Here is a 26468-nt window from a genome sequence, read left to right as displayed (position 1 = left end):
CTCCCCTCCCGCAGGAGGAGACTTGGACGAGTTAGGGACCCGGGAGGATCATTTGCCCCCATCCCCAAATCCCCCCAAATCCCCCCATCCCGGTATTAAACACCGCAAAATGCATGACCGAAATTCTATCTCGTTACTAAATATTTAAATGAACTTGTTCTCTAAGTACAAAGGATTCTTGTTTAGCATGATGGGGGGGGGGGAAGATTAAGGTTCAGGACCGGATCTCTTTCCCCTCCTCCTCCTCCTCCTCCCCTTCTCCCCTTCTCCTCCTCCTCCCCTCCTCCCCTTCTCCTCCTCTTCCTCCTCCTCTTCCTCCTCCTCTTCCTCCTCTTCCTCCTCCTCTTCCTCCTCCTCTTCCTCCTCTTCCTCCTCCTCTTCCTCCTCCTCTTCCTCCTCTTCCTCCTCCTCTTCCTCCTCCTCTTCCTCCTCTTTCTCCTCCTCTTTCTCCTCCTCTTCCTCCTCTTCCTCTTCATCCTCGTCCTCTCCCTCCTCGTCCTCTCCCTCCTCCTCCTCCTCCTCCTCCTCCTCCTCTTCCTCTTCCTCTGCATACTTTTTCTTCCCCCTTTTCTTTCCTCCTCTTCCCCTTCTCCCTTCCCCTTTCCCAACTTCACCCGCCTCCATTTCCATCCCCTCATTCCCACCCTATTCCCCCTTCCCCTCCCCCTACCTTTCCCCGTCTCTTTCCCCCTCCCTTTCCCCCTCTCTCCCCTCCGTTCTCCCTCTCCTCCCTTTTCCTCCTCCCTTTCCCTCTCTCCTCCCCCTTTCCCCCTCCCTTTTCCCCTTCCCTTCCCCCCTCTCCTCCTCCTCTCCTCCTCCCTCATTTCCCCCTCCCTTTCTCCCCTCCCTTTCCCCCTCTCTTTCCCTCCTCTTTCCCCCTCCCCACTTCCCCCTTCACCTTCCCCCTCCTTTCCCCCACATTAACGCCTCTATCTCCACATGTGACCAGCCCCTCCCTTACTCCCTTGAACATTATTTATCAAAAGACAAAATTCCTCTTTTCTTTGTTCCTCCGACTGCGTGAAACATCCCTTAGCAGACCATAGGCCTTATCACACCGGGCAATTTTTCCTCCGACTTTTGTTGGAGCAAATCTCCAGCCCGCAGGTTTCAGGAAGGTGTCTGATGTGCTGGAGGTAAATCATATTCCGCCAGCACATCAAACAACGTTCATTGTTAAGAAAACAAAAACAGTTTGTTAAAGTGATTTGACGGCGGAAAAAGTGCTGGAGGTGGTGGCTAGCGTGACTGTCTACAAACTTGGTGGTCTGTATCAGTAGTGGTGTTCTTCTTTGTCACAGAAACTAATGGGTAGTTTGTACCCCCCTTGCCCCATTAATGGGGCACTGACTACCCATTTCACGCAGTCACTGTTTTAGGAACTTTATTGGACAAATAGGAAATAGGCAAGAACTGGTTTACCAACAGTGTAGTTAACGAATGGAATAAACTTAGTAAACACATACAGAGCGCTGGAACCATTGGTCTTTTTAAGAGAAGATGAGATAACTTTATGGACGGGGACATGGAACTACCTACTGTAGGCCTTATGGTCTCTTGCAGCCTCCTCCATTCTTATGTTCATTGACATCCCTACTTACCAGAAGCACTTGGCATTCTTATGTGATTGGATGATAGTTCCCACTCGAAGAGGAATGTTGATCAGTTTGAACTTTTGTCACCTCTTCGGTGAGATAGTTTCCATGAGGACAGAAGCGCTGGTTATTTTTTACAAAAGGAAAAAAATATATATGGGGTGGGGTTGGATGGGGTGAGGTCTGCTACAGTAGAGGTCTGTAGAAGTTGAGGTGGATGGGAGGTAATGTCTGTAGAAGTTGAGGTGGATGGGAGGTGATGTCTGTAGAGGTTGAGGTGGATGGGTGGTGATGTCTACCACAATGGAGGTCTGTAGAGATTGAGGTGGATGGAGGGTGATGTCTCTAGAGGTTGAGGTGGATAGAGGGGTGAGAACTGCCACAATGGAGGACTGTAGAGGTTGAGGTGGATGGAAGGTGGTGATGTCTGCCACAATGGAGGACTGTAGAGGTTGAGGTGGATGGGGGTGGTAATGTCTGCCACAATGGAGTTCTGTAAAGGTTGAGGTGGATGGGGGTGGTGATGTCTGCCACAATGGAGGTCTGTAGAGGTTGAGGTGGATGGAAGGTGGTGATGTCTGCCACAATGGAGGTCTGTAGAGGTTGAGGTGGATGGACAATGTATACCACAGTGGGGATCTGTAGTTGAAGAGTTTCCTTACTCCCAGAGTATCTACGACATCTACATTATCTACTTTTTTTTTTCCTTTTACCTGTTATCCCTTTTATGACCGAAAATAAAGGAAGGACCTCCCTCACAGAGCTGGTGGACACAAAAGGGGGACACAAACACAAAATAACAATTAACAATAAATATATTATTACAGAAATAATGGATCAATACACAAAGGCAATAGAAACGAGTCTTTTTTATATCCAACAACTCGTGATACGCTTCTGACGGCCGTTAGATGTACACTGCCTAGTATAGGCTTTATGGTCTCTTGCAGTCGCCTCTATTCGTAAGTTCACTTTCGGTGGTTGACACTCCATCAGTGTTGCCAGATGACTCACGGAACTGTCTAGTGTAGGCCTTATGGTCTCTTGCAGTCTCCTCCATTCTTAAGTACTTATGTTCATTGGCACCCCTACGGACCCGTGTCACGCGACATTATGATTGGATAAAAGTTTCCACTCAAAGAAGTAAATTGATCAGTTTTATCTTCTGCCACGGGGTCCTGAGGGACCGCGGGCCCCATTTTGAAAGTGATTTGGGTCACGACCGTAAACGAGGATGGGAGTGGAGGAGTTATATCTGAGAGTCACTGAACAAAGATTGAAAAGTATTGGAAGGTTGGATATTATTTGTATGACTCTCGCTGTTACTAGCGATTCACTTCAGCCATTTAAAAGGCGTTTAGGAGCCCCGATAGTGTAGTGATGGCACGCAGAAGCGTCTGAAAGTCCATGACTATTTGCCGTCTCGGTCATAAATACCGGGCAGCTTCTGGTATGCGGAGTCTTCTGGTACGAGTCTGCAGTTCTTCTTCTTCTTCTTCTTCTTCTTCTTCTTCTTCTTCTTCTTCTTCTTCTTCTTCTTCTTCTTCTTCTTCTTCTTCTTCTTCTTTGGCGACGGCGGTGTCCCCTGGTGACGGGGAAGAGAGTTACGATGACCGTCGTCGTTAGAGGTTGACATCACGTCACGTATTCCTCGTTAAGGTCACGCACGTGCTCACACGTACACACACACACACACACACACACACACACACACACACACACACACACACACATACACACACATGGTATATCTAAATGTAGGCGACAAGCGCTCTCTCTTGTTAAGAATATATAAACATGTGTTATGTCTGGTTTAATCCTCCCACTCCATTCTCCCACTCCCTCCTCCCACTCCCTCCCCACACTCCCTCCCCATACTCCCTCCCCACACTCCCTCATTCTACTCCCGCTTCCCACTCCCTCCTTACACTCCTGCTCCCCACTCCCTATTCCCATTACCTCCTCCCACTCCCTCCTCCCACTTCCTCCTCGTGCAGTGAAAAGAAAGAGAGAGAGAGAGAGAGAATAAAGAGAATGGAGGAAGGGTGAGCTGGGGAGAGGGGAGCTGGAAGGAGAGTGGGAGGGAGGGGGAAGGGGAGGGGAGTAAGGGGGAGGAGATTAAGGGGGGAAAGGGGAGGGGGGAAGGGAAGGAGAGTAAATGGGGAGGAGGAGATTAAGGGAGGGGGAGAGTAAGGGAGGGGAAAAGGGGGGAAAGGAAGGAGAATGAGGGAGGGGGAAGGGAAAGGGGGGAGAGGAAGGGGAGGAAAGTGAGGGAGAGGCGAGTAATAGAGAGAGAAGTGAGTGTGTGGTGGGTGAGAGGGAGAAGAGCGAGTGAGGGAGAGGGGGAGGAGGGTGGGAGGTGGAGTGAGGGGGGAGAGGGGGAGTTGCCGAAGCCGTGCGAATGACGGAATGCTATGACGTAATCCAATGACTTGTCGACTCCACTGGAGGAGGAGGAGGAAGAGAAGGAGGAGGGGGAAGAGGAAAAGAAGGGAAAGAAAGATAGGAGGTGGGGAGATAGGGAGAGAGGAAAAGTGGAGGAGGAAGAAGAGAAGAAGGAGGAGGAGGAGAAAGAACAAAAAGGATAGGAGGAGGAGGGGGAGATAGATAGAGAGAGAGAGTGGGTGACGGGTGGGGACGGGAATGAGAGCAAATAGGAAGAGAGAAGAGAGAGACTAGAAGAGGAATGTCTTCTTCTTTTTCTTCTTCCTCTTCTTCTTCTTCCTCCTCTTCTTCTTCTTCCTCTACTTCCTCTTCTTCTTCTTCCTCTTCTTCCTCCTCTTTTTCTTCTTCCTCTTCTACCTCCTCTTTTTCTTCTTCTTCCTCCTCTTCTTCCTCCTCCTCTTTTCGTCTCTTCTTACTTTTGGACTTCCGTCCGTTCTTCCGTCTTTTCTTCCTTCTGTCCTTCCGTCTGTTCTTCCGTCTGTTCTTTCGTTCTTCAGTCCATCCCTCCCGTCTGTTCTCCTGTCCTTCCTTCTATCATCCCGTCCGTTCTTCCGTCTGCCCTTCCTTCTGTCCTTCCGTCTATTCTTCCGTCTGTTCTTTCTTTCGTTCTTTCATCTGTTCTTCCTTCTGTCTGTTCTTCTGTCCTTCCGTCCCTCTGTCCTCCCGTTCGTTGTTCCATAGTGTGTGTGTGTGTGTGAGAGAGAGAGAGAGAGAGAGTGAGAGCCAAAAAGAGAGACAGAGAGAGTGAGAGAGCAAAAAAGAGACAGAGAGAGAAAAAGAGAAAAAGAGAGAGACACAGCTTTGATCGTATCTAGGTCACCCCCTCACTACACACACAGGTTGCCTGGCCGATAACCACAGAGAGCTTACGAGAGGTGGCGGTATAGGTGTGGGTCAGAGGGTGCTTAGGTGCCTAGGTGGCTAGGTGCTCAGGTTCGTTAGATGCCCAGGTCTATAGGTGGTTAGGTGTCAGGCAGGTGTGTGTTCAGGTGTTAGGTGGGTAGGTGATTAGGTGCTTAGGTGGCTAGGTGTCCAAGTGGCTAGGTGCCTAGGTGGTCAGGTCGTTAGGTGCCCAGGTATGTAGGTGGTTAGGTGTCAGGTAGATGTGTGTTCAGGTCGTTAGGTGCCCAGGTGGGTAGGTGATTAGGTGCCTAGGTGCCCATTTGGCCAGGTTGTTAGGTCCTCAGGTGGGTAGGTGCTCACGTAGTTAGGTGGCTAGGTGTCCTGTTGGGTAGGTTCCCAGGTGGCTAGGTGCAAAGGTGGATAGGTGCTCAGGTGGTTAGGAGTTCAGGTGGATAGGTGCCTAGGTGGTTAGGTGACCAGGTGGCTTATGTTACCGTAAGTCTAGCCTGATCGTTTAACCTGAAGAAGGTGAGACACAAATCACATAATAATGATGATGATAACATTAATGATAATAATGATGATGATAATAACAATAATAATAATAACAATAATAACAATATTAATAACAATAATAGCAATGATAGCAATAACAACAATAATAGCAATAACAACAATAACAATAATAACTAATAATTATTGTTATTAATGATAAGTAAATAAAATGGAATTGATAAAATTATAACTAAATAGAATATATAAATAATTATATAACAAGAATATAGAATAGAATACAAGATAGAAAATAAGATAGAATAAATTAAGTAAATAGATAAATAAATGAAAGAATAAAGAAGCAAAAATAAATTAATAAAATTATTAAATCACTGGACCCTGAGACTCGAAAGAAGGAGCATTCTTGAAGAAATTTTGGTCATTCTTGAAGAAATTTTGGTTTTGATCAGTTGAACTTTACGAAGATGTAGAGTATGAGGGATGGGGAAGAAAAGAGAAGTGTGCAGGAAAAAAGGAATGAAAAGAGAGAAGAGGGATCGAGGTGGAGAGGGGAGAGAAAAGAGAGAACTGGAGAGGAAGAGAGAGAGAGATGGAGAAGAGAGACACAGACGTGAAGAGAGATGGACAGGGAGACGGAGAGAGAGAGATGGAGAAGAGAGACACAGACGTGAAGAGAGATGGACAGGGAGACAGAGAGAGAGGGAAGTGAAGAGAGAAAGACTTGAGAGCGAAAGAGAGAGATTAGAAAGGAAAGAGACTTGAGAGAGAGAAAGAGAGATATGGAAGGTGGGAGAGAGGCAAGAGGAGAGGGGGAGGGGAGTAGGTGGAGGGAGAGGAGTGAGTGGGGGGAAGCTTGGGGGGTGGCAAAAGCCTTGTTTATTGTGCAGGGCATTTGACCGTCCTTTTGGAAGCAACCTTTTCACGTCGTGGGGGGAGGGGGGAGGGTGGAAGAGGGGGAGAGGCGACGCCCACCTGAACCCGCTAGGGAGTGACGGTGGGAGGGGGCGGGGGAGAGTGTAGGGTGGGGAGGTAACCAGCTTAGGAGGGGGGAGAAGTGGGGGGATATGTGGTTTGTGTGTTATCATGGGGGTTTTGGTTACTTATCAGTACAGGGGGGGAAAGGGGGAGAGGGGGGACACCTGTTCGATCCGTATGTGCTCCTCTCCCTCCCCCCCTCACCCTCCTCGCTTACAGGTGTAGACGTTAATGACGTCACTGTGCAGGTGTCGGGGGAGGATGAGCATAGTGTTCGAATCTTGTGTACGTGATCGTCGGCCATGACTTGAGCTTAAGGACAATGTGTCCCGACATGTCGACCTTGACTTGGGCTTAACGTCAGTGTGTTCTAACACTTGAGGACGACATCCTGGAGCTCGACCTTTGACGTGAGGGGCATTCAGAGCGTGGGTGTGGGCGTGGGCGTGGGAGGAACCTCTTTAGAGACTTGCATGAATTCTTCCTGTCGACGAAGACCTTTAGAGGAGGAGGAGGAGGATGGGGGAAGAGGAATAGGAGGAAGTGGAAGAAGAGGAGGGGAGAAGGAGGATGAAGTAGGAGAAGAGGAAGAGGGGGAGAAAGAGGAGGAAGTGGAAGAAGAAGAGGAGGAGGAGGGGAGAGGAGGAGGAAGTGGAAGAGGAGGTAGAGGAAAAGGGGAGGAGAGGGAAAAGGAGAAGGAATAGGAAGAGGGGGAGAAAGAGGGGAGGAGGAGAAAGAGGAGGAAGAGGAAGAGAAGAAAAAGAAGAAATTGTGTAGTAATCAAACCCGGGTGTTTTGTAATAATAATAATAATAATGATAATAATAATGATAAATAATTATAATAATAATAATGATAAATAAAAAAATAGAATAAAAATTCAAAATTAATGCATATGGACCAGGTTTTCCCCAACCCGCTCTCCCCTCTCTTCCCTCCCCTCTCCCCTCTCCCCTTCCCCTCTCCCCTTCCCCTCTCCCTCTCCCCTTCCCCTCTCCCTCTCCCCTCACTAATATCCCCTCTCCATTACCCACCTCTCTCTCTTCTCTCCTATTTACCCTCTCCCCTCACTCCTCCCACTCTCCCTTATTTCCTCTCCCCTCTCTCCTTCCCCTCTTTCTCCCCTCGCCTCTCCCTCGTCCCCCTGAACTGTCACCACCAATAGGCAGGGGGGGGGGTTGGGCTCACCCAACCCTTTCCCTCCCTTCTCCCCTTTCCCCCTTTCCCCCTTCCCCTTCCCCCCTTCGCCCTTTCCCCCTTTTCCCCTTCCCCTCTTCCCCTTCCCCCTTTCCCCCTTCCCCCTTTCCCCTTCCCCCTTTCCTCCTTTCCCCCTTTCCTCCTTTCCCCCGTTCCCCCTTTCCTCCTTTCCCCCTTTCCCCTTTCCCCCTTTTTTCCCTCCCCCTTTTCCCTTCCCCCTTTGCCCCTTTACCCCCTTCCCCCTTTCCCCCAAAGTCCCCCATGGGTTTAACTGTCCATTCAAAATAAACTACGTTATGTTTATATAATTTGTTTATATCTTATTTAATAATTTACCTATTATCATTATTATTATTATTATTATTATTGTTGTTGTTGTTGTTGTTAGTGTTGTTATTGTTATTATTACTATTGTTACCATTGTTATTATCAATAGTATATTTTTTCTATTATTGTCATCATTATTATTAGTGTTAGTATTATTGTTATTGTCATATCATTATCATTATTATTGATATCGTCATTGTCATTATGATCATCGTCAGTCCTATTGTTTTATTCCATTCATTTGCTATTAGTTTTTTTAAAGAATATATTTTTGAATCTGAGTTCTAGGGTAAACATAACCCTATTAAATTTTCGAAGGACTTTGAAAAAAAAATCGATATTTTTTTTCGAATTAATTTATTTGTTTATTATTTAGTAATAACTCTGAATGGGTGTAAATGTCTGCAGTTCTTCTCCCCTTTCCCCCTTCCCCCATTTCCCCCCCTTCCCCCTTCCCCCAATTTCCCCTTTCCCCCCTTTGAGGGGTCTTAATGTCCGCATGTTTCTACCCTCGCAGCGGGGTCCAAAAACATGACCGCCTTCGAGAATTTACCTTCGGGGCGACGCGACGGGAGGGACAGACAGACATATTGATAGACAAATTAGAACCACATGACATGGACTGGGATATACACACATACATGTGCGGAAAACAACACTAAGGAAAATAATAAAATGATGGCCGAGCGCTTTCGTCTATTTAGATATACCATGTTTTTTTTTTTTTTTTTTTTTTAGACTTTCACCTCTTCCGGTCTGTGGTTTACTTTTGGAGCCGAGCTGCGAAGTGGAAGGTGCCTTTTCCAGAGGACCAGCTGTTCTTGAAACCCTCAGACAGGTGCCACTTAGGGTATTAAAACAAAATTTCCGACCAATGAGCGTCCAGAATGCCCAGGCTGGCCAATGAGAGTCCATGATGTCCAGGGTGGCCAATGAGAGTCCAGGATGCCCAGGCTGGCCAATGAGAATCCAAGATGTCCAGGCTGGCCAATGAGAGTCCAGGATGCCCAGGCTGGCCAATGAGAGTCCAGGATGTCCGGGCTGGCCAATGAGAGTCCAGGATGTCCAGGCTGGCCAATGAGAGTCCAGGATGCCCAGGCTGGCCAATGAGAGTCCAGGATGCCCAGGCTGGCCAATGAGAGTCCAGGATGTCCAGGCTGGCCAATGAGAGTCCAGGATGTCCAGGCTGGCCAATGAGAGCTAAGGACATATGGCTTCCTCTCCGAATTATCCGTTCAAGGCATTAAAGTCTTGTTCTAATTGAACATCCCATTGAATACGTGCATTTCTAAAGCTGCAGTTTGAGGCTTTAAGATTCGTTTAGATAAACATTTAAGCAAGATGCTGTGATACCTGCCATTTATTTTATATCATGTTTATTTGTCTCGTTATTATTTGTCTGTTTATTATTATTTATTTTATTATTATTTATTATCTCTCTATTTGTATTTACTATTTACCTGTTTGTTTATTATTCAATTTGATCTATTTATTAATTTTATTTTTTATTATTTATATCATCATTATTTTTATCATTATAATTTTTCGCATCCAGCTTAGTTATGGGCCAAAAGGTCTCCTGTCGGCATGCTCCTTCTTTGTAATCCTTTGTAATGGGTTATTTTAACCGGATAATGAAATACACGAGTTAAGAATATAAATCAGAATTAGCGTTGAGACATCTTTAGATAATTTTGGGCGGATTTTCGAAGCCTCAATTGGGGCTTCGGTCGTCAATCTTCTTATTGATGGAAATTGATGAGGCCTCAGGCCGGACTCTCAATCTTGGGCAACTCCCAGACAACTCTTAGACACGTGTGTGTTTACGCTCTCTAAAGAGTAAAGTGGTTACGAGGGAATAAAGAGTATTCATGTTGATGAATAGTTGGTTTTTGGAAATGATGTTGTATAGTGGTATGGTCAGGGTGTCATTAGGTTGGATTGTTATCTCTCTCTCTCTCTCTCTCTCTCTCTCTCTCTCTCTCTCTCTCTCTCTCTCTCTCTCTCTCTCTCTCTCTCTCTCTATATATATATATATATATATATATATATACGTGACTAGGTAACAGGTTTTCTTTAATACAAACTTTGTTAAACAGCACAGCATACTCATTACTGATAATTTCACTCTTGAGACTCTCGGACTTCCAAGTCAACTTTCTTTCAGTGGGAAGGAGAAACACAATATCACCGAAGGAATTATTTTTCAAATATATTTAGATAACAAAACATGATACTGCGATTCGCCTGTAATTTCAGACATGAAGTAAAATACATATTTCATGAATGAATCACATGTATGTACATGAACAGTATATATATGTATATATATATATATATGTATATAATATATATATATATATTATACACATAATCGGTAACTTAGGAAATGAACAGTCCCATAGGCATACACGTATATACATCTTCATATGTATACGTGAAGCGTGGCAGGAAATTCTCTTTCAAGCATATTCTGTTGAAAACGACAGCAAATTCATTAGAGATTAATTTCTTTCGTAAGCTTTCTCTCTTTCGGAAAGTAGATTTCTGGGGAAAAGAGAGGGGGAGAACAAATTTCCAATTGACATTGGGAACTTATATTAACACAGAAGTCTATGTTATACACAAAATAAATAAATGAAAATAAATCTACTTTCCGAAAGCTAGAAAGCTTACGAAAGAAATTAATCTCTAATGAATTTGCTATTGTTTTCAACAGAATACGTATATACATATATATATAATATATATATATATATATATATATATATATATATATATATATATATATATATGTAATATATATTCCTGTGTATTTAGGAAGGAGATTCTAATGCAAGTTTGATTAAAACTGACGGCGAGTAACGTATTGACAAGCATCTTGCTTGTGTTCTCGATGTTTCTGGGCAATTTCTTTTGGGAATCAGGTGCGCGCGCGCACACACACACACACACACACACACACACACACACACACACACACACACACACACACACACATACATATATATATATATATATATATACATATATATATATATATAATATATATATATGTGTGTATATATACTTGTTGAGACATCGTGACAAGTTGGAAAAGGTGGGTAAGGAAGACACACACGAATTATAATCTGAATATTCCTCTGAAGAAGCCCCCTCTCCCCCTTTTTTGTGTGAAACTAGCCAGGAATAAACCTGGACTATAAAGGGACGGGGAGAGGGACTAGGCATCCTTCTCCCTGTAGCCCCACGGGGCAAATTCCTAAATTGGAAAGTGAAGGCATAAGGGGTGCTGGAGGGCCTCGGGCCAGCACCCTAAGGTTTGGGTCTTTTAATGTGCGTGGATGTGGTACAGATGAGAGTAAAAGGGAAGAGATAGGTAGTATGTTTGTGAGAAGAAAGATGGATGTGTTGGCTTTGAGTGAAACTAAGTTGAAAGGGAAGGGTGAGTGTAAGTTTGGGAATGTAAGTGGGAGGTTATCAGGAGTGAAGAGAGGGCGAGGGAGGGCAGGGGTGGCTATTCTATTGAGTGAGGAGATAGGTAAAGAGGTAGTGGAGTGGAAGGAGGTTTCCTCAAGGATAATGTGGATGAAGGTGAAACTGGGAAAGGAGATGTGGGTCTTTGTAAGTGCATATGGGCCTGGCAGTGAGAAGAGCGTGGAAGAAAGGGAGGCCTTTTGGATAGATTTAAATGAGTGCATAGAGGGTTTAGGAAGAAATGTCAATGTAATAGTACTGGGAGACCTTAATGCTAGGGTGGGAAATGGTCCAATCGATGGAGTGGTTGGGAAGTGTGGAGTTCCAGGAAAGAATCGTAGTGGAGAGTTGATGGTGGAAATGTGTCTAGAAAGAGAGTTGATGATAGCAAATACAGTGTTTCGGAAGAAAGTCAAGCATAAGTACACATGGGAGAGGGTGGTGGAGGGAAGGGTGGTAGATAGAGCACTAATGGATTATGTAGTGGTAAATAGGATTATGATAGGAAGAGTTAAGGATGTACATGTGCTAAGGGGAGAGGGTGGGGGAATATCAGATCATTTTTTGGTGGAAGGTAAGCTGAGAGTGGAGGATAGATGGAGAAAGAGGAAAGGGACAAAAGGTAGGGAGGTTCTTAGAGTGAACTCCTTGAATGAAAAGGAAAAGGAGAAGGAGTACGAAAAGAAGCTGAAGGAGGAGTGGGAGGGAGTAAAGGATAGAGCAGAGATGGGTGTGGAGGAGGAATGGGGATGGTTCAAGGAGGGAGTCTTAAAGTGTGCAAGGATGGTGTGTGGAACAAGAAGGGCAGGGGGAAATAGAAGAAAGGGTAGTGAATGGTGGGATGAGGAAACGAAGAAGGTTGTAGAAGAGAAGAAGCGAGCATTCACAGATTGGTTACAAAAGAGGACGGGGGAGTCGTATGAGACGTACAAAGAAAAGAAAAGAGAAGTAAAGCAAAAGGTAAAGGAGGCAAAGAGGAGAGCAGATGTGAAATGGGGTAGGAGTATGACAGAAAATTTTGAAAGTAATAAAAAGATGTTTTGGAAAGAAATTAAGAGAGGAAGAGGAGGCGAATCAAGTAGGGAAGAAAAGGTGAAAGGTACAAATGGAGAGATGATAATGGAAGAGATGGCGTAAGGGGAAGATGGGCAGAATATTTTAGGGAGTTGCTAAATGTGAAGGAGGATAGGGAAGGAAAGATAGTTGCAGTGGGAAATGCGAAGAAAATGAGAGTGATGAGTGAGGAGAATGGAGGAGAAATAGGGAAGGATGAGGTGAAGGCAGTTGTAAAGATGATGAAAGTAGGTAAGGCACCTGGTCTGGATGGATGCCATGCAGAATGTCTGAAAAAGGGAGGTTCAGTGATGGTGGACTGGTTGGTGAGGTTATTTAATGTTTGCTGGAGAGAGGGTAGAGTACCGGAGGACTGGAGAAGTGCCTGTATAGTTCCTCTTTACAAGGGAAAAGGGGACAAGTGTGAATGTAGTAGTTTCAGAGGGATTAGCCTGTTAAGTGTAGTAGGGAAGGCTTATGGGAGGATCTTAATTGAGAGGATTAGGAGAGGAACAGAAGGAGTAATTGGTGAGGAACAGTGTGGATTTAGGACAGGTGGAGGTTGTGTAGATCAGATCTTTGTGGTAAGACAGATATGTGAGAAAGCTATAGGAAAGGGGAAGGATGTTTTTTGGGCTTTTATGGATCTGGAAAAGGCTTATGATAGGGTAGACAGAAAGGCACTGTGGGAGGTTATGCAGATTTATGGGATAGGAGGAAAGCTTTTGGGAGCTGTCAAGAGTTTTTATGAGAGTAGTAGAGCATGTGTCAGGATTAGAAATGGAGAGAGTGAGTGGTTTGAAGTAAAGGTGGGACTTCGTCAAGGATGCGTTATGTCGCCCTGGCTGTTCAACTTATACATGGATGGGGTGGTGCGAGAGGTGAATGCTGGGGTGGTGGGTCGGGGATTGGAGATGGTTAAAGAAAATGGAGAAAAGTGGGAGGTGAGCCAGCTGTTGTTTGCGGACGACACTGCGCTTGTGGCAGGGTCAGAGGAGGGATTGAGGAAGCTGGTGGCAGAGTTTGGGAGAGTATGTGATAGAAGAAAGCTAAAGATAAATGTGGGTAAAAGTAAGGTGATGAGATGTACAAGGGGTGAAAGTGGCAGTAGACTGGAAGTGAACATTAAGGGAGAGCGACTGGAGGAAGTGGATAGTTTTAGATACTTGGGTGCAAGTGTAGCAGGAAAAGGTGGAGTGAAGGTGGAGGTAGAATGTAGATTGAGAGAAGCGAGTAAATGCCTTGGTGGTTTAAAGAGTGTAATGAGGAATAGACATTTGGGAATGGATGCGAAGAGGAGACTGTATGAAGGAGTGATTGTGCCAACAGCACTGTATGGGGCAGAAACGTGGAATATAAGAGAAGAAGAGAGAAGGAGTTTGAATGTGTTTGAGATGAGGTGTCTGAGAAGTATGGTGGGGGTTACTAGGCTGGATAGAGTGAGAAATGAGGAGGTGAGGAGGAGAACAGGGGTGAAAAAGGATTTGGGAGATAGGGTTGATGAAAGAATATTAGGATGGTTTGGACACATGGAAAGAATGAGTGAAGAAAGACTAGTAAAAGAGGTATGGAAGGCAGATGTGGAGGGAGTGAACATGAGGGGACGTCCTAGGATGAGGTGGATGGATGGGGTGAAGGGGGCTTTGGGGAAGAGGGGAATGTCTGTTGAGGAAGGAAGGGAGAGGACGGAAGACAGAGGTGAGTGGAGAATGGTTGTATATGGATGATGTTGTGACTGCATGAGGAGGAATAGGCGGGGGGGTGGGGGCCGGGGTGGTATGTGTGAGTAAATTTTGACGCAGCCCGAAGGGATTTCTCCCCGTCCTCGCCTTATATGCAGAGGGGGACGGAGAGGGGGGGTCGCCGATTAAATGAAGCGGCCTTGCTGTGGATGTACTGTGTCTTGCGACACTGCTTCTGACCCAGGGCGGTGGGCAGGGTGCAGGGATGACCCGTCATCCAGGAGGTGCTCAGATGAGAGGGAGGGTGGGAGGGGTGTGGAGTGTATCTAGGGATGAAATGGGTGGGAGTGTTTTTATGCCTTTCCCTTTTTGGCTACCTCCCTTGGAAGGGGGAAAAAGCCTTGGTATATGTATGTATGTATGTATGTATAATTCGTGTCTTTCTTACCCACCTTTACCATGCATATATACATGTATATACACAAACACACATCATATATACTGATATATATGGATATACACATATATATGTACATATATACATACACATACAGATATACATATATGCATATACACATATATACAAAACTTCTTCGTGGAATCCTCATCCTAGAAGGGCTCTTCTATTCCTCCACCTTCTATAAATTGCGGTCCTTCAAAGCCCACAGCCTCCTCCACTCCTCCACTCCTCCACTCCTCTCCACCTCCTCTTCTGTCCAGTTGGTCCCTATGGCCACCAGCTGTGATATTAGTCCACCGCCTCCAACTTTACCAACTCCACCACCATCACCCCACCACCACCAGAAGGGCAGCTATCCTAGAGGACAATTGTCCTGGGGGTCAGTTGTCTGGGGGCAATTGTCCTGGGGGCCAGTTGTCCGGGGGCAATGGTCCTAGGGGTCAGTTGTCCGGGGGCAATGGTCCTAAGGGTCAGTTGCCAGGGGGTAATTATTCTAGGGGTGGTAAGTTGTCCGGGGGCAATTGTCCTAGGGGCGTCAATGTCCGGGGGCAATTGCCCTAGGGGTCAGTTGTCCTGGGGACAATTGCCCTGGGGGGTCAGCTGTCCAGGGACAATTGTCCTGGGGGGACAGTTGTTCGGGGCAATTGACCTGGGGTAAGTTGTCCGGGGGTAATTGTCCTAGGGGGGAGCAGTTGCCCGGGGGCGATTGACCTGGGGTCAATTAATCGGGGGAATTGTCCTAAGGTCAGTTGTCCGGGGGCAATTGTCCTAAGGTCAGTTGTCCGGGGGCAATTGTCCTAGGGGGAGCAGTTGTCCGGGGGCAATTGTCCTAAGGGGAGCAGTTGTCCGGGGGTAATTGTCCCAGGGGAGCAATTGTCCTTCTCCCGTCGTCTGTCTCCCCACTGCTTCGTGTATCGGCTCCGTGTTCGAGAGGAGAGCTCTTCTCAATCTGTCCATTCTTGTGACTCCTTTGATGAACCTCAAGACTCTCAAGCTCAATCGAACTCCCTGTACTCTTCGTCACTCTCCACGCCCCTCACCTGGACAAGGGGGAGTGGGGAGGAGTGTGGTGTATAGGAGCCCTTTCACTATTGAGAGTATTTGTGTTTTCATCAGCAGTGGATACAGTATCCGGACACACGCGCGCGGACACACACACACATACACACACACACACACACACACACACACACACACACACACACACACACACACACACACACACATACATACACACACATACATACACACACATACATGCACTAATAGATACACATTCATATACATACACGCGTACACACGCACATGATGCAAAGGTTGCGAAAGGGACAACCTGAAGGTTGCTGCTGCCAAGACAGGAGGAGCCCACGTGAGAGAGAGAGAGAGAGAGAGAGAGAGAAACGTAGAAAGAGAGAGACGTAGAGAGGTGGAGAGGGAGAGAAATAGAGAGCCGAAGAGAGGACGTTTTGAAAATGCTGTCGTGTTCAGCGCTGTGTACACACACACATACACACACACACACACACACACACACACACACACACACACACACACACACACACACACACACACACACACACACACACAGTATCGCTGCGCTGCGAGTCGTTACTCCAACTCTCGTGGATGGGGAGTTGGGTGTGTGTGTGCGTGTAAGGTCACAACATTACCCATAAATCGGTAATATATATGAGCTCTGAGCTCTCTTCCGGTTCCGGGAGGGAAATAGCTGCCGATCACGAGTCCAACACGTGGTCCAAGACCATGGCGAATCACACACACACACACACACACACACACACACACACACACACACACACACACACACACACACACACACACACATTGTGAAGTTAGGGTGGTGGTTTGGTAAGGTCGGCGGTACAGAGTAAGTTCTCTCTCTCTCGGTCGCCTGGGCCAGGCCGAAGTGTCTGGAGGGAGGATTCGATCAATAAGAGGAAAAAGAAGAGGGAAGAGAGGGACGAAGAAGAGGCAAGAGAGGGAGACGAGGAGAGAGGAGGTAAAGAGAAGTGCTGGGGCAGGAAGACGAAAAGAGGGAGAGAGAGGGGAAAAGAGCTGGTGGAGAGAAAAAAGAGAAAAAGAGGACGATGACGTGTATGGGGATGTGGATGAGGATGAGAAAGACGAGGAGGAGGAGGAGAAAGGAGTAAGAAGAGGAAGAGAAAGACGAGGAGGAGGAAGAGAAAGAAGAGGAAGAGGAGAATGAGAAAGAAGAGGAAGAGCAAGATGAGGAGGAAGAGAAAGAAGAGGAGAAAGACGAGGATGAGGATGAGAAAGAGGAGGATGAGGGTGAGAAAGAAAAGGAGGAGGAGGAGAATGAAATAGAAGCAGAGGAGAAAGAAGAGGAGGAGGAGGGGAAAGAAGAGGAGGAAGAGAAAGAAGAGGGGAGGAGGAGGAAGAAAAAGAAGAGGGGAGGAGGAGGAAGAGAAAGAAGAGGAGGAGGAGGAGGAAGAGAAAGAAGAGGAGAGGAGGAGAAAGAAGAGGGGAGGAGGAGAAAGAAGAGGGGAGGAGGAGAAAGAAGAAGAAGAGGAGAAAGAAGAAGAAGAGGAGGAGGAATGAGAGGCGAACTAGGATGTAGAGTAAGGAGTGTATTATAATGATGAAGAGGAGTAGGAGGAGAGAGGAAGAGGAGGAATATGAGTAGGGATAGGAAGCGCAGAATTAGGATTAAGAGGAGGAGATTGAAGAGGATGGATTGATGGTTTGATGGATGGATGGGTTGAATTGAGTGTCCGGGAATTACCGGACGCAGGGGATTGATTTGTCCGACGACAGTCATGAACGAGGAGTTGTTGGAGTCATCAAAGCTCGTTTGATGAAGATGGAGGGAGTGGAGGAAGAAGATGGAGGGAGTGGAGGAGGAAGATGGAGGGAGTGGCTTGTAAGCGGTAAGAGGAGGGTGTGGAGGAGTAGAGGAGGGTGTGGAGGAGTAGAGGAGGGTGTGGAGGGGAAAGAGAGGATGTGGAGGGGAAAGAGAGGATGTGGAGGGGAAGGGGAGGGTGTGGAGGTGGAAGGTAGGTGAGGGTGGAGTGACTCCCATACAGGGGGAGTGTCTGCCTCACAAGGGGAGTAACTCTCACTTCACAAGGAGGGAGTTCTTCTTTAGTGGGAGTGTATTGACTTGTTATATATATATATATATATATATATATATATATAATATATATATATATATATATATATATATATATATATATATATATACATATATGCTGAAACTTTCGGTTGTTTAAAAAGAAGGTTAGATAACTTTATGACTGGGGATGACAAGTGGTAATGGATGTGGAACTACCTAGTGTAGGCCTTATGGTCTCTTGCAGTTTCCTTCATCCTTATGTTCTATGTTGTGAGCGCTGGAACTATATATTGTTTTAAGAAAAGGTCAGGTGACTTTGTCTGGGCATGACAGGTGGTAATGGATGTGGAACTACCTAGTGTAGGCTTTATGGTCTCTTGCAGTCTCCTTCATCCTTATGTGGCAATGGACAGGGAAAAGCTACACTCGTGGGGTCCTGTTTGTACGTGTCCCATCAGTCAAACTTGATTTGTGTATATATATGTATATATATATATATATATATATATATATATATATATATGTATATATATATAATATATATATGTATACTTTTTCCGGTGTGTGTGTGTGTGTGTACGTGTGAATGCGTGCTTATGTATAGTGTGTATGTGTGCGTGTGCGTGCGTATGTACGTACGTGCCGTGTCGGTTAGTGCGTGCGTGTGTACGTGCGTGCATTGCAGATGGTTGCAGAAATGGCTGTGCATGCGCCCTTAACGATAAAACGGCTCGGGAGGGGGAGGGAGGGGAGGGGGAGGTGGCAAGGGAAGGAGGGAGGGGGGAGAGGTGGGAGGGAGGGGAGAGAGGGAGGTGGAGGGAGAGGTAGGAGGGAGGGATGGATGGAGAGGTGGGAGGGAGAGAGGAAGAAGTGGGGGAGGGAAAACCGGACTTAGTTGACAAGCAGTTTCGAAAAAAATGAATAAATGAATAAATATATAAATAAATAAAATATTGTGGACAACGCCAGACGATTTTATTCATTTAACACAAAAAGGCGTCTCGATTGCCTAATGGGGTCAGTAACGGTCAGGGAGCATTGGAAGTGCGAGGGGAAAGGGTTGCATGAAAAGAGGGGAGGAGAGAATAAGAAGAGGAGGTGGAGGGGGGAGGAAGGGGAAGAAGAGAGGTCAAGAAGAGGAGGAGGAGAGGGGAGGAAGAGGATGACAGAGGAGGAGTAGGAGGAGGATCATATTAAGGGGGGATAAAGGGGGAGAGAGCGGGTGATGGTAGAGAGTTGGGGCTGGTGGGGGGAGGACAGACTTGCAAAGGGGGGGATGGGGAGATGGGGGATAATGGAAGGAAGGAGGAGGAGGAGATAGAGGGAGGTGAGGAGGAGGATAGATGGAGGGAGGGAGGGGGAACAGGAGGGAAGTGAGAAGGAGGATAGATGGAGGGAGGGAGGGGGAAGAGGAGGAGGAGAGAGGGAAGGGAAAAGGGGAGGGAGGGAAGGAGTAGAGGAGAGAGTGAGGGGGAAAGGGAAGGAAGGAGGAGGAGGAGAAGAGGAGGGGGGAAAGAGGAGGGAGGGATATATAAGGAGGAAGAGAGAGAGAGAGGGGTGGGGGAAGAGAGGGTGGGAGAAAGAGGAGTGAGTGGAGGAGGACGAGGAAGAGAGAGAGGGGAGGAGGAGGAAAGAGTGAGGGAAATAGTCGAAGGAGTTTGGGGGGTGGAGGGGAGTGGAGGAGGAGGTCAGAGGAGTGGTGGAGGGGAGTGGAAGGGGAAGATGGAATTGTCTGGGGGTGGATTTAAAATTCATTAAATAATTCGCATCGTCGTCTTGAGGACGAGGAAGATGGGGAGAAGGAGGAAGAAGAGGAGGGAGAATGAAAAAAGAGGAGGGGGAGGAAAAAGAGGAGGTGGAGGAAGAAGAGGAGGGTGACAGAAAAAGGGGAGGATCAAGGATATTAGGAGGAAGAGGAAGAGGAGGAAGAAGAGGGGAGGAGGAGGAGGAGGAGAAACAGGAGGTGGAGGAAGAAGAGGAGGGGAGGAAGGAGGAGAAACAGAAGAGAGGGAAGGAGGAGAAATAGAAGAGGGAGGAAAAAGAGGAGGGGGAGGAGGAAAAAGAGGAGGAGGAGGAGTAGGATAACGAGGTTTAGGTCCTTTATTTTTTTATGTTTGTCTGTCTTTTTTTTCCTGTCTATCTTTCTTCCTGACTGTCTTTCTGCCTGTCTGTCTGTATATACCTCTGTCTTTCTTAGGATTTTGAACACATGCACAGTACATGCATACGCGTACACACACACACACACACACACACACACACACACACACACACACACACACACACACACACAAACAAATCCAGGCTAGACATTAGTCCAACATCTCCAGGAGAGATGGGATTGAGGAATCGAAGACCGTTGCCGGCTACTCTGGGGCGGCGGGTACCCAGTCAGTGAAACACGAGGCAACCATCATCATCATCATCATCATCATCATCATCATCATCATCATCATCATCATCATCATCATCATCATCGTTATCATCATCGTCATCGTTATCATCGTCATCGTTATCATTATCATCATTGTCATCGTTATCATCATCGTCATGATTATCATCATCATCATTATCGTCATCATTATCATTACGTCACCATTATCATCATCGTCATCATCATCATCGCGTGCTCGGGGTGTGTAGGTTAGAGTGTGGCTAATTGATAATCGGTGTACATTTGGTGTTAGGTGCTAGCCTGTGGTGTTGTACACCCCCATTTCGAACCATTTTCACCCCTCATCCCCATCTTCACCCCCCTCACCCCATCATCATCACCCCCCAGAATCTCTTCTTCATTCATAATAGCCAATATCCTCCCCCCACTCTCTCCTCTCCCTAGTCTCCTCCCCATCCCCTCCCCCCTTCCCCCACTTCCCCTTCCCCTTCCCCCTACCCCCACCCCTCACCCCTCCGCCATTTGACAGTATCTAAAACCTGTTCTAAGAAATTAGATATTTGATAAACAGGTGACCCGGTGATGGCAACACCGTATATATATATATATATAAACACAACCACAATGCACTTTAATTCTAAGCCATCAAAGGCCAGCATGCTAAAATTGAAATGTGGTACTGCCCAGGACTCGAAACCGGCATCCTCATGACAAGTGCGGCAGTGACTTACCAACTAGGCTATCATATATATATATATGTATATATATATATATATATATATATATATATATATATATGTCTATATATATATATGTATATATATATATATGTATATATATATATGTATGATATTCCTAAAAGACATAATAATGAAATACATTGAAATGTTTACTTTTTATTTGCGACGTTTCGTACACTATTTACGTAATCATGCGATAATGGCTTATTTTTTAACAGATTATATTTCACAATTATGGTACATAAAAACATTAGGGAAGGTCATGAGGCATAACGTGTGTGTGATCTGCGCATATGTATGTTTGTATGTGTATGTGTGTGTTTATTAATATTTCGTGTACATTTGAGTGTGAATGTATGGTAGTGCATAGACTGAGAGAGAAATTATGTGTGTGTGAGAGAGAGAGGGGGAGGGGGAGAGGGACGGAAATCGGGTCTCGTAGAGGGGGGAGGGGAGGGGAGAAAGAGGAGAGTAAGGAGGGGATGGTCTGCATAGGACCCCGTGATAGCAGGGGGAATGAACTCGTGTACCTGGTCTAGTCTAGTCTGGTCTAATCTGGTCTGGGCTTAGTCCATTGATGTTGGGAAGACTGGTGGTCAATTCGAGTATATGATTGGATGTATGAATATGTATATATGTAGGTGTACATGAACATATGTACGTGCACATGTATATCTACATGTATTAGTGCATGAACATGTATACATATACATGTATATGTGTATGTACACATACATGTATATGTGTAATGGTACACACACACACACACACACACACACACACACACACACACACACACACATATATATATATATATATATATATATATATATATATGCATAATGTGTGTGTATGTACATTGATATTTTATGTATGTATATGGATATTATACGAGTATATTGATGTTTGTGTAATTGTTTTTTATCCTTCTTTCCAGGTAAGTGAGCCTTCCGGGTTGTTCTAGGAAGCCCAGATGTCCTCCCCGGATATGTTTCGGAGTTCTCCAGACTCTCACCAGAACCTCACCAGAACCTCTCCAGAAAACCCCCAAAACCTCCCCCAGAAAATCTCCCAAACCTCCCCAGACATTCCCAGAATCTCCCCAGAAAATCCCCCAGACATTCCCAGAATCTCCCAAGAATCTATCAGGATCCTCCCCAGACCATCTGCAGAATCTCCCCAGAACCTTCACCCCCAGAAAACCTCCAAAACCTCGGAAACTCCCCAGAAACACATCCCAGAATCTTCCAGAATATCCCCGGAACCTTCCTGGAACCTCCCCATAAACTCCCCAGAACCTCCCAGAATCACCCCAGAACTCCCCTAGAACCTCCCAGAAAATCCCCGGAACCTCACAGAATATCCCCAGAACTTCCCTAGAACCTCACAGAATATCCCCATAACTTCCCTAGAACCTCACAGAATCTCCCCAGAATTTCCCTAGAATCTTCCGGAACCTTCCAGGAACCAGGTGACGTACTCTAATGCTTTCATTCGGGCTAATGCCGGAGATCCTGTAGTTGGGGCATGGTCGGTGAGTGCTTCTTTCAAGGTGGGAACCGCCCTTCGTGTGTGAATAAAATCGATATGGTCTTCGCCAGAATAAAATGGATAAGGGATGTTGCCGTATTGAGGCGGATAGAGCCCCGGTGAAAAAAAAAAAAAAAAACTCGGTCCTGCTTGGCTGGAACAGAACCGCGAATGGAAAATTAATCAAAAAAAAAAAAAAAAAAAAAAATCCTCTTATATTGAATATGACCCAATTTGGTAATTATGTCACGGGTTTAAAAGGGCTTAATCGAGTTTATCGTAATCTCTTTCCACTGATGGACGCTCACCAGCCACAGAAACGTGTTTTTCGTGTTTTACATGTTTTGCGCGTTTTAAGAACTTTGAAAGAAATTATTAATTTGAATTTTTTGTAACTAACACCAATAACGTCTTGCTGAAGAAAAGGAGGTGGGGAGAAAGTGGGCGGGGTTAGGGGAAAAAGGGGCGTGGCCGTGGGAGGAAGGGTCTTTCTCTCTCTCTCTCTCTCTCTCTCTCTCTCTCTCTCTCTCTCTCTCTCTCTCTCTCTCTCTCTCTCTCTCTTTTTTAGTATTTGCTGCTTTGTGTTGAAACAATAGAAGATAACATTCGTAAAAATTAAAATAATAAAAAAATAAATAGATACCGCAGTCATGCGTTCTCGATGTCGTCCGCCCCTTTACTGCATAAAATCGTCATATCTTATCTATAGAAAATACACATAGTCGCCGTACTGAAAGGTTGGATCTGTTCAACAGTCCATCGACTTGAATGTTCACTCTCTGAACGCTTTCATCAATTGTTCAAATCCAGAAACTCTCTGATGAATTCATAGTTTGATCTTTACGCTTTGGTATGAATGTCAGGGATCGAGTTGGGGTGGGCGTGTTCGATTGTGAGAACACGAAGCCAATGCCGATTTTGCCTCGATACGAACACAAACAAATATTACGAATGAAGAATATATATATATATATATATATATATATATATATATATATATATATATATATAAATTGAAGAACCTTCATTTGAAGATAGTCAAATCTATCAGCGCAGTTGACTTCAACCAAAATTGCCTTCGCGAGAACCTGTGCCCCAGAAATATATATATATGTGTGTGTGTGTGTGTGTGTGTGTGTGTGTGTGTGTGTGTGTGTGTGTGTGTGAATAGAATCACCAGTGACGTCACTGGCGATTCTATTCAGGTATGACAGCGACGATAAGTCCACAAAGGAAACGTACCAGCTTAACCACGAAGCTACGTGAGTTGTTAGTTCTTCGTAAAAACGTGTCCGGACGGCAGTTTGCAGTCGACTTAATTCCTCGGGAGTAGATTCATTCCCAGGTTGAAGAATTTTAGACAACCGATAGCTTAGTGGTAGAGTGTCGGGATTGTAATCACGCGAGCCTTAGTTCGAATCCGGGGACGACAGTCTGAATGATTTTATATATATACATATATATATATATATATATATATATATATATATATATATATATATATATATATATATATACGCACAAGAAATCACTTGAACGCGTGATTCTAATTATGCAGAAAAAAAAAAACTAGGAGATAATAGAAAGACCGAGCGCTTTCGTCTATTCAGACATTTAAAATGTCTGAATAGACGAAAGCGCTTGGTCTCCTTTCTGTTATTTTCCTAGTGGTTTTTGGGCACATATATATATATATATATATATATATATATATATATATATAATATAAATTGTATATCCACCCCCCACCCCACCCCCATGCGCTTGGGATGGAGATTGAATAATTGTTGGGATGGACATTCTGTAGTTGATTATTATGGCTCATGATACATAATTTAACCTGACCTAACCTAACCTAACCTGACCTAAAACAACCTAACCTAATCTTACTAACTTAACCTAACCTAACCAACATTCTGCATTTAATTATGGCTCATGATAACCTGACCTGACCTAACCTAACTTGACCAAACCTGACCTAAAATAGCCTAACCTAATCTTTCTAACCTAACCTGACCTAACTTAACCTAACATTCTACATTTGATTACGGCTAATGATAACCTGACTTAACCTAACATTCTACATTTGATTATGGCTAAATCTGACCTGACTTAACCTATGTTAGGGTGGAAAGTCAGCAGTGTAGGGGGCATTCTACGATTGAGTGTAGCTGGGATGAAAATTCTACGATTGAATCTTTTTTTCTGTGCAATACGAACGCAGATACATTTTTCTTTCATGAATTGAATATCAATTACCTTTTCTATATTTTACAAACAAACAAATAATATTAATCAATAATCTAATGTTGTTTTTGTTTATGAACGAGAGTGTATTTGTTGACTATTCGTCGATTGTTTTTTCATGCGAATACAAATACAAATATTTTTTATTAATGGTTTTTTGTGCTTTATGATTTTTTGGTATATTTATTATAACTTACAAACGCTGACGGTAATTATTAGTTTGCAAATGCAAATATAGATTATGAATTAAGTATTATTTCATACAATGGAATTGCTAAAGTGTGTGTGTGTATATGTGTATATAGTATATATATATATATATATATATATATATATATATATATATTAATGTTTGGCTTATATAAGTGCACTGACAATTATGAATAAAACCGCGAATGTTCTGTTGTATAATACAATACTAGAAATACACCAAATACAGAATTCTCACGGCTGTTGACACAGGGATACCAGTCTTGAGTCACGAAAAGAAAGCGTGACTGTTAATGGTTTGAGCGCGCTCCGAATGTGTGTGTGTGTGTGTGTGTGTGTGTGTTTGTCCAACAAAGAACGAAGAAAAAGAAGTAAAAAATAAAGCACCAAATTTCAACCCGCATAGCGCTCGCGTCACAATGCTCGTGTGCGTCCTCTTCACTTGATCAGAAACTCTTACTGAGGGAAACGATAAAATGCATATAAAATACTTTGACAAATATTTTTTATTCAGAAACTGTTAGGGTGATGTTAAGTTGTACATCCTCAGTGTACTATACCACATACCCAGTAATCCATACCACATACACTATATACCGTACCACATACCCAATATAACATACCATGTAGCCCCACTATATCATACCACATACCTAATATACCACAACACAAACCCAATATACCATACCATGTAGCCCCATTATACCATACCACATACCCAATATACCATACCATGTAGCCCCATTATACCATACCACATACCCAATATACCATACCATGTAGCCCCATTATACCGTACCACATACCCAATATACCATAGCACATACTCAGTATACCATACCACATACCCAGTATACCATACCACATACCCAATATACCATATCACATACCCAATATACCCTACCACATATCCAATATACCATACCACATACTCAATATACTATACTTCATACCCAGTATGCCATACCACATACTCAAGATGTCGTACCATATACTCAGTATACCATAGCACATACCCAGTATACCATACCACATACTCAATATACCATACCACATACTCAATATATCATACCACCAGACTGACGCTGTGTAGTCTGGTGGTCCCTTGATGACGTCACAGTGTGATGTGATATTTGAGGACTGTGACGGCTGGAAAATCACAAAAAAAAAAAAAAAAAAATCTTTTGATGCGGACCTTCATGAAGTTTGCGATCGGCCATGTTTGATGGAATGTAAAAAAAAAAAAAAAAAAAAGGAGAGAGAGAGAGAGAGAGAGAGAGAGAGAGAGAGAGAGAGAGAGAGAGAGAGAGAGAGGTGCATGTAAAGGAGGTCCTACAAGACGGACGTCCGATAGAGTCGTCTCCCTACCCTACCACTCGCTCCGTCTTCCAAACCCATCAACACCCTCACCTCTATAGGTACAACCCCGAGGGGCTGATACTCGGTACCCGGATCGGGCCCAGGATCTCTCTTTATCAACTTTGACACTATTTCCTTCATCTTTTCACATACAGCTGACAACCGGTGACTGATCGCTTCTTCCCAGTCAGTCTTGTGACACAGAAAAAGTCCCCACACTCACACAACACGGACATCAATAAAAAAAATTCTTCCCAGAGGAAGAGATCTGTGGAAGGGCCTGAGGATCGTTGCCAGCAGCTCTGGGGTTGCGGCGTTAT

The 26468-nt window shown here is 44.8% G+C and overlaps 2 protein-coding genes across 3 annotated transcripts in view; one reads left to right on the top strand and one right to left on the bottom strand.

Annotated features, from left to right (window-relative positions):
* LOC143020821 (uncharacterized) overlaps positions 1 to 26468 on the top strand; it is a 104118-nt gene that overhangs the window by 13042 nt on the left and 64608 nt on the right. The gene's annotated exons all lie outside the window — the stretch shown is intronic.
* Positions 3040 to 4354, bottom strand: LOC143020747 (uncharacterized; the record flags this gene model as incomplete). The annotated part of the gene is made up of 3 exons (XM_076177469.1): positions 3040 to 3180; positions 4279 to 4300; positions 4344 to 4354. Coding segments are annotated over 3 exons (174 nt in total), but the record flags the coding sequence as incomplete, so codon positions are not given.

The sequence above is a fragment of the Oratosquilla oratoria genome, chromosome 40 (assembly GCF_046742065.1).
Source record: "Oratosquilla oratoria isolate Oo_2021 chromosome 40, ASM4674206v1, whole genome shotgun sequence".
NCBI lineage: Eukaryota > Metazoa > Arthropoda > Malacostraca > Stomatopoda > Squillidae > Oratosquilla > Oratosquilla oratoria.
Note: the sequence above shows the minus strand (reverse complement) of the source record. Positions and strands in the feature narration are given on the sequence as shown.